This window comes from Alosa pseudoharengus, unplaced genomic scaffold (assembly GCF_046254945.1).
Source record: "Alosa pseudoharengus isolate Yale_2024_CS ecotype anadromous, Long Island Sound unplaced genomic scaffold, YU_APseudo_1.1 YU_APseudo_1.1_scf_20, whole genome shotgun sequence".
In the NCBI taxonomy this organism is placed as follows: domain Eukaryota; kingdom Metazoa; phylum Chordata; class Actinopteri; order Clupeiformes; family Clupeidae; genus Alosa; species Alosa pseudoharengus.
Genome location: NW_027468664.1, coordinates 29,430,166 through 29,439,462, shown reverse-complemented (window position 1 = coordinate 29,439,462; position 9,297 = coordinate 29,430,166). Strand labels below are relative to the sequence as shown.

At 39.5% G+C, this 9,297-nt stretch overlaps 1 protein-coding gene across 1 annotated transcript; it reads left to right on the top strand.

The window, feature by feature from the left end:
* Nucleotides 1-3,892: 3,892 nt before the first annotated feature.
* Nucleotides 3,893-6,168, top strand: snrpf (small nuclear ribonucleoprotein polypeptide F). The gene is made up of 4 exons (XM_076297429.1): nt 3,893-4,003; nt 4,416-4,541; nt 4,942-5,006; nt 5,878-6,168. The coding sequence occupies exons 1-4, from the start codon at nt 4,001-4,003 to the stop codon at nt 5,942-5,944; spliced, it is 261 nt and encodes an 86-aa protein (XP_076153544.1). The 5' UTR covers nt 3,893-4,000; the 3' UTR covers nt 5,945-6,168.
* Nucleotides 6,169-9,297: the final 3,129 nt, after the last annotated feature.

The window sequence follows — 9,297 nt, the reverse complement described above, 5'->3', positions numbered from 1 at the left end:
AATCATACTGTGCAATGTTAATGAGTAATGTGTGTGTACACGTGTCTGTTCGGTTTCTATTCATGTGTTTGTGCATGTGCATGCTTGTGAGCCTGTGCGTGTGTGTGAGTGAGTGTGTGTGTGTGTGTGTGTGTGTGTGTGTATGTTCTATAGGACCATGGGGAGACAGTCCATGGCTTGTTCTGTATAATGAAGTTTATTGCTTTTGTTCAGCAGCATTCCTGAGTTTTATCACTGAGAGCTACAGAGACAAAGCCCTGTTCAGAGGGTGACCCACACACACACACACACACACACACACATACTTACCTACATACATACACACACACACACACACACATACACACAAATTCCCCTTCCATTCATTGTGTTACATGTTTATAAGCCATGACTTACAGAGAAAGAGAGAGGTATGTGAGATTGAGATGTCTTAATGAATTATTACGGGGATTTCCCAACATGTCTTCTGATCACAAATCTTCAGCTGTGTGTGTGTGTGTGTGTGTGTGTGTGTGTGTGTGTGTGTGTGTGTGTGTGTGTGTGTGTGTGTGTGTGTGTGTGTGTGTGTGTGTGTGTGTGTGTGTGTGTGTGTGCGTGCGTGTGTGACAGTGTGTGAGAGAGAAAGTCATATTGTACAAATTACAGTATGTGACAAGCAGTGGCAGACACAAGTGTGTGGAGTAATGTGGTATGTAGTTTGAATGAAGTAATGTTGAAATTGTATTCACATTGTAATGTGTGTGTGTGCCTGTGTGTGTGTGTGTGTGTGTGTGTGTGTGTGTGTGAGAGAGAGAGAGAGAGAGAGAGAGTGTGTGATACAAACTTAGAGTCTGAGCATGTGCTGACAGGTTGCCGTAGTTACGGCCGAGGGCAAAAACAATACAAAAAAAAAAAACATTAGCTAGGATATGCCAGTGACACACACATTTCATGCCTTTGGTAGGCTACACCTTAGGCTGTTAAGGTGATCAATTGGTCAAAATCAGTTTAGGAAAATATAGCCTATGTTGATATTTGAGCTTAACATCCAATTAAGTGATACCCCTCCCTCCTATGTAAGGATTGTTTGAGGCACAGTCCAAGCACGCTATTTATTTATTCATTCATTTATTTATTTATTTATTTTTATCCTGATGAGCAACTTTTTGCTTTTGAGGGGAGACCAAGGTAGGCCAGTGTCGTTGGCTATTTAATGGTACTTTATTGCCAAAACACAACACAATGTAAATTAACTATAGCAAACAATAAAGGACTTAATCACTCACATATTAGTATTTTACTGACTATAAAAAATAGGGCTGTCAAAATAACTGATTAATTTCAATTAATTAATTTGAGAAAAAATAACTGATTAAAAAAATTAGTGCAGATTAATCGATTCCGTATGACCTTTGACCCCGAGCCGTTCTAGTCAGTAAAAATTAGACTGTAAAATGAAGGAGAGAGAAGAAAACGTGCTGCCTGGATCATTGATTGGAACATTTACTTTTAAAAAACGGCCTGATGGTGTTGATAAAAAATAAAGTGTTGAAAATAAAGTCCTCTGCAATGTCTGCAGCAAGGAATTTGCATATCACCGGAGTTCATCAACTCTATAGTCGCACATCAATGCAAAGAAATAAGTGTTGACATTGAGGGGAGTGTTAATTTATTTTCATTGTGTCCCCTAGGTTATATCTGTGGCCTGAAATGCCTTGTATGTGAAAAAAAAACTTCTTACCGAAGCACTTTTGAATTCATTTCCTCAGCATATTAGGTCATATCATAGATTATTATGGCAATTATTTGAACAGTGAAAATAATAATAAGAGTCTTTGAACTTTAATGTCACTAATGCTGATTATTCAATGATTAATTTGAATTTAAATATTTAAAATACTTTCACATCAAAAATTATATATGCGATTAATTTAGATTAATTAATCACAGAGTATGTAATTAATTAGATTAATTTTTTTAATCGATTGACAGCCCTAATAAAAAATAATAATTATGTAGGAAGTTTAGAACCCAGAATTGACCTGCACACTACAAAAGTGCACCAAATTCAACACAAATGACTCAATACACTTGGAGGAGGTCTGCGTCCTTTCTTTTCCAGATTATTAGGATTTCGCCGTGGTATCGTTTCAGTATCAAGCATCGAGATATTTATGGCAGGTATCGTATCGAAGTCATAATTTTGGTATTGTGACAACACTAATTTATTTATTTATTCCCTGATGAGCAACTTTTTGCTTTTGAGGGGAGACCCAGGTAGGCCAGTGTTGTTGGAAGATGGAGCAGACTGAAACGAGAAGGAAAAGTCCTGCACTCCGGAGGCCTATGCAGAGATATCCGCCACTCCAAACACCTCAGAAGTTTATTGTTTTAATGCAGCGATTCCCAAACTGTGGAGCTGACACTAGGGGGTACGCGAGATGAAAAGGGGCAATGTCAGAAAGGTGTTAAAAATTATTAATTAATTAATAATCTAATTAATTCATAAAAAATAAATAATTTCGAATCGGATTATAATTATATGGAAACGGGAAATTAAAGGAAATCATTTGTACCTCATAGACCAGTTGGACAATTTGTTATTTGCTATCATGTAGGGCGGCTAATTAAACATGATGCCTGGAATGTGTCAATTGTGCTACTTCTTTATGTGTCAGATGGTGGGGGTACGCAAGCCGAGTCAGGATGTAGAAGGTGGTCCGCGGGAAAAAAGTTTGGGAACCGCTGTTTTAATGTATTATTATAAAAGAATGTAATATATTTTTTTAATATTTAAGGTTTGCAACATTTGTCCATGTGTTTTTCAGGAATGCACCACATTGGACCTGACGCCTGTCGCCACTCATTAAAGTGTTAAATGCATTCCTTGAATATGTCGAATATTCAATGTTGAATATCTATTATACTAACTTTTCCGCAGTGGTGTCACCTCTAGCAGTTAAAATGGACTTTAAAGGTACACTATGCTGGGTTTTTTTGGCGACTGTAGAGCTCCCTCTAGAGCTGCGATTTATTTATGTTACCCTACTATTGTAAATAGCAAACATCTCACGACGTATCCCCCTGTACACAATGCAAATGCTTTTGTTGTGGAGGTGATGGATTAACAACAGGCAAAAACAATCTCCAAAGAGCTATATTTACTGAAAAGGTAATGTTTCGAGATTCTCACGAGATTTGGTGGTCCGCCGCGGCATGGCTGGTTTTCTCGGTAGGGACTCTATGTCTATGCTTTATAGCTAGGCCTATGCTAAGTGAACGATTCACTTATTACAAGTTCGTTTACCATTAAATTGGCTTTGTAAAGGTGAAAAGCTTGTATAGTGTACCTTTAAAGCAACACTATACAGCAGTTACCACTTTTTGAGGTATGCAACAATATTAGGGAGGTAGCCCCTAACACCCCCTCCCCACACACACAGAGACACACACACACACACACACACTGTGAATGACAGATACCTGCATATCCAGTCATCCAGGAGGTGCACTATATGCAGTTCTGTGTTTGGGGCTTGAACTGCAAAAATAAAGGAAAACTTTCACAGCAAAGTGCTGACTGTTGACAAAAGACATGTATTGTATTGCATGTTATAAGCTTCTAGCAGTTCAAAAAAGGCTCTAAGTGGTGTTTGCAAGGTTTTCCCTGCCTTTTTAGGTGGCAAGCTCGCATAGAGACGCTATATTTGATGATATGATTATTAGTGGCAAAACTGGCATAATGCTGCATTAATGGATGTGATAATCATTTGCCTATCCCCCGTGGACACAAGACCTGCATAAGAGAAAAAAAACAATAGTAGGATCCTATCGTGGGGAAATGGCCATGCCAAGTCACTAGAGGGCGCTAAACATTTTCTCACGAGGAAAAAACCAGGCAAAGTTTAAAGGTTACCAGGAAGTTCCTCAGCGGCGGCAAGGCGTGTTGGTAATTCATTGTAGCCTGCTAAGCACAACAATATAAAGAAAAACGAAGGAACGTCGTCACATTTTAACAGATATGGTAAGTTAATATATATGGCGCTGTTTATTTACACATTTGTCAGGAAACTGAATTGAATCGTGTTTGGCGGCTATGCTCATGCAACGTTTTCCCTACGTATCGGCGTTGCTGAAGTAGTAACAGTTAGCATATAGTTGCTAGCTAACTGCTAGCATAGCCCATTCAAAATAACTGAATGATATTAGTTATGTTTTGCATCAAAGATGACATAGGACATGTTATGAAGCACCAGTATACTGTTTCGTATGTGGACTGGCGATTGAAAATAATTCGATAAGGAGTGCAACGTTACGCATGCAAGCATCACTGTCTAAGATGCATAGAACGCTAAGCACATGCTGGAAATGATAACTTAATGGCACTGGAGAGACCCAAGACTTAAACTATTCTCCGTTTTCCGTTTCTACTGTAGAGTTTACCGCTGAACCCGAAGCCATTCCTAAACGGCCTGACGGGCAAGCCTGTGATGGTCAAGCTGAAGTGGGGAATGGAATACAAAGGTTATCTCGTCTCCGTAGACGGCTACATGAATATGCAGGTAAGATGAATTCGATCATTCAACGCACTGCAACTCATGTTTTTTCCCCTTATGGTTACTACAAGAATTGCCAGCACACCTCAATGAACGTTGTTGTTGAATTGGTACCAATCTGTTTTTTCCTTAGTGGTTGTGTGAAGGTTTAGCACACTAACGTTACCTAAGGTCTCCTCTGCATCGTAGCTTGAACGTTATTCCTCATTTTTTCAAGTCACCCTGGATAAAAGCGAATGATATGAATAAATATATTGTATGTATATATGTATCCAAGGCTACTTGGCTTGGTACTATACTTTGATCGATGGAGGCTTGTTTATCAAGAGCGCTCCTCCAGTTGTGTCTGTGACTTCTCCACATAACTGCAGTCTTTATATTTCTGTCTGTCTTTGTTTCACTCTAGCTGGCAAACACAGAGGAGTATGTAGATGGAGCGTTGGCGGGACATCTAGGAGAGGTTTTGGTTCGGTAAGTTATCCTAGCATATGCGGATCTCTGTGCTTGCATCAACCTCCCACAGTAAATATACATTGGGCAATGCTCAGGACAATATGTTCTAAAGCTTTAGATATGCATATGCAGAATGTGTATACTAGTACTTCTGGATTAAAATCTTTAATCTGACCACACCTTAAAAGTGAGGTCTGATTTGTTAGATTCAGTTAACTGCTCTAGCTGTTGGCTGTAGCAACTCGAGCTAGGTAGAATCTATTGGTTTTGTTTTTCCCTGTAACGACAGTACTCAGTGATCTCGAGAAACTGAGATCTATGTGAAAAATTGCCGGAATTTTCCTCTAACCTAGCCAGGGGCACAGGGTTGTGGGGTCGGAAGGTGACGTCCGCTATTAGGGGTATGATCGCCAGGCTAAAAGGTTGAAGTTGGTTACAAACTTTAAAGTAAAGCACTGAAGGGGATTGGAAGGATGTATCCTAACATCACCTAACCTTCAGCATTGATGGATTTTTAATTCCTGCACTTGCTTGGTTTCCATTCAATTTTTCAATGTGATTTTTAAATCTGCATACAATCTTTAAACTTGAGTAATTAGGTAGTTGGATTAACTAAATGGTAAAAAATGTAGAGTGCAATATGACTGGTTGGAATTATGACACATTTTATTTAGTGATTCCTTTTAAGTTTCCCTGACAACCTTATAGTTTGAGCCATCAGATGTCTATAACTCCTTCTTTGACTAGACAGTTTTTAATTTGTATTACAAGGAAATATGCACATATATTTGAATTTCTTTTTTGTGGTTGAATGAGTTTTAAATGTGTGAATGACTTGGGTCAGGCAGTTTTTCACCATCCATTCCCTACTCGGGTCTCTGTCCTACAGGTGTAACAATGTTTTGTACATCCGAGGAGTGGAGGAAGAGGAGGAGGATGGAGAAATGAGAGAATGATGAAGACGCAACACACACACACACACACACACTCTTTACCCCCTCCTCCCTGATACCACGACTGCTGAATTTACCTTTTGTTTTGTTTTTACATTGTCCAGTGTGGACATTTTGGACTCTACTCGTTTCTTGAAAAAAATATTATAGGGCTGTTTTCTTTTTTTTGATGGTGCAAACTTTTGAAACAAAAAAATAAATGACGGTGATTATGTTTTTTTCTTAAATATGCTTGGATGTAAATTACTGTGACTAATTATAATTAATAAGTGAACTGTGTGTTGGCACATCGGTGATCATGTTAAAGGACCGGTAAATCAGAAATATTTACTCATTTTTAATTTAATTATTAAAAATGTACTGACTTTTAAGATGCCACACCATATTGATGCTTGGGGCTGTTTTGGTGAGGTTGTTTAACAACCAAATGTGAAGAAATTACCTTTTTTTCAGAAGCACCTATGCTTTCTCTGTTGCTCAGACCATCCAAAGTCAGCATGCTAAGCAGCCAGCCTCAGACCCTGTTCCATACTATTGCAATACTACTTTGTATCAATGCAAGTTAGTGGAAGAGCCTCATCACAAACACAGTGGTGTGTCCAGTACAACTCGTATCCTGCAGAATTTCACATATAGCCCTTTTAAAGGTGAACTCGGCCAATCTAAATCGAGCACAGTCGTAGCTCTGTAAATGGGGGAACAATATGCAATGCAAACAATATAATAACAAGATGGCTCAGATATGGAATCCAAATTATTTGTAACTAGGATGATTTGTATCTGTGAAACAGACCTGTACTTGTAGAATAGATGTATGGCATATTAAAAGGTTTTAGGCATGTAATGGGAGATTGAGAGAAGAGGACCTAAGTGATCTTGGAGCACAGAAAAGATGTAAAAGGTCACAGATATTGAGGGCTTTGAAAACAAAAAGTACAAATATAAAGTTAATTCTGTGCTACACCAGTAGCCAGTGCAGATGAGATGAGCCAACACAGGAGTTATGTACACATAGTCTACTGAGGGTGGAGTTAGTAAGACCTACATACAGTGAGTTACAGTAGTCCAGCCTTGAGAGACAGAAAGGGCTTCAATTTAAATGGTTCTCAACTGGAAGAAGCTACCCTTAACCACAGTATTAGTTTGCTTTATTAAAACTCAGAGAAGAGTCTAGGAAAACCCCATTTTTTGTAAAGTCTTAGTTAGATTTAAGACTACACTTTGCCCATGATTTAATTTTAATAATTTTTAAAATTATTAGTCCATCAGTGTCTTCTTTTAGTAGCCAATAGCAGACCATATCATCTTTAATGCAACTAGTAGGATGAGAGGACAGCAACTGTGTCTTATAAGAGACTAAGCAGCAGAGTGGAGGAACCATCAACCTCATAAAGCCATTTAGTTTAGTGAAAAACTATTTCATTTTCTAATAGCCTACATCTTCATCTTGAGTAGGCTAATACAACAAAGTAGGCTAAACAATTCTAGACTAGCACTCTTCGGGTGAGTATTATTGTTCGTTGTAGTAGCCTACTATTGCTGTCCTAGTTGGGGAAAGGGGGATTCTGTGAAGTAGTTATTCTAACAGAATAGACCACAGTCTATGGAATAGACAGAGTGTAACGGCTCGTTCTATTCGAGAGTTACCGCTCTACCGGGTTTCTCCGGAACTCTTGAGTGCTCTATTATTTTCGCAAACCGGCAACATTTATTCTTATTTTGCACGTTTCTTTTTTTGAGCAACTAGCCAAGGGGTGTGGCAATTAACGACCTAAGGAGGGGTCTGGCACATTGCCATAAGGTGTGCCACCGCTGCTTATATGCTACCAACTACAGGGAACAAAGTATAATGCAATGCGATGCAAGGGTAGTTTTATTTCTAACACTATTCTATCAACACAGACATTTACATCAATAGTTTGGCGTTAACATGCCTCTGGTGTACTGTGGAGTGGGTACAACTGTTTTAAGTGGACTTCTGATAGCCTAGAACAGAACACACATGTACACACACACACTCACACACAGAAGCTCACATATACAGTAGCTTACACAAAAGCAAACACACACATGCACACACTCATTTACATACACAAAAGTTGCAGGAGATGGAGTAGGAAGGAGGAGTTGGAGACAAATTGACAAGTGTGATTTATTTTTGCAGAGAGAATGTGCAGGACTGAGTGGCGGTCATGTTTTGTACCGCCATGCGGCACATCTAGTTGACATATCGCTTGTCTGTGCTGGGTGTATTCTTGTGCCATTTTTAGAAAAACACCACTAGATGGCAGCAATACCAGGAGAACCGCTGAGCCGTAGACAGTTTGGCCAACTTAAATCATGATGACTCTACAGCATAACCCTATGGGGCAAATATGCTATGTTGCTTATTATGCCACACCATGCAGACGTGTCCAAGAAATGGGCTACAAGTGACATATTCCTAGTGGCGGCCGGTGGTTAAAAAAATAACGGAGGAAGGAATGTCCGCATAATTGGTGTTAGTGGCAAATGTGAGGTTGTGATGGGGGTTTAGTAGATTAAGTGGCAAGGGCTGCATAAGAAAGGTGGGGGAGGATTGGGATGGGGGGGGGGGGGGGGGGCCAACAAGGAGTAAGGATTTGAGATTGCATTAAGTAGTTTAAATAAAACAAGATTTCCAAATGGCTTGCATAGTTTGTTTAGGCTCTTAATGTGTTGTATACTGTTAAGTACATGCCTAAAATTGTGGTCCATTTGTGGAAAAACACTTAATATACGTTAAAACGAACTGAGTATGAGCTGGTAACTGACATTTTAAACAAAACGCCCACTCACGACTGAACATGGGGAGGCAGCGCGACATCTATGCGACACGACAAAATGAAGTGTCTTGCGAGTGGATCAGTACCGTTACGGTACCGATCTTTGCGGGTGCGTTAAAGTCGCTTGACGTCACCCATAGGACTAGAGTGGAATGCGACACGACAAAAAGAAGTGTCGTGCAAGACAAGTGGATCGGTACCGTAACGGTGCAGAGGGAATTTGAAAGACAACCGATTATCCCGGTCCTCGGACTGAGCACTGCCAACGGTGAGTGCCCAGACCCTACATTTTAATTCTGGCTCGTCAGGCTAAGTTAATGCAACCTTCTACCAGGAGATTTTAGTGCACTTCACTATCAAAGCAACCTGGGCTTCCATAACACCTCAACAGTGCCACAAGCTAATTGCCTCCATACCACGCCACTTTGATGCAGTAATTTGTGCGAAAGCAGCCAGAACAAGTATTGGGTGTATAAATGAACTATTTTAGATTAGACAAATTAGTCAGATTAGTTCATTTCTTTTCAAAAGGTCGACATTTCAGTATTATAA

Excerpts from the sequence above, each read along its gene's own strand:
- snrpf (XM_076297429.1), top strand. Across the intron at positions 4,542-4,941 it reads ACGGCTACATGAATATGCAG|CTGGCAAACACAGAGGAGTA; the intron begins GTAAGATGAATT and ends GTTTCACTCTAG. Across the intron at positions 5,007-5,877 it reads CTAGGAGAGGTTTTGGTTCG|GTGTAACAATGTTTTGTACA; the intron begins GTAAGTTATCCT and ends TCTGTCCTACAG.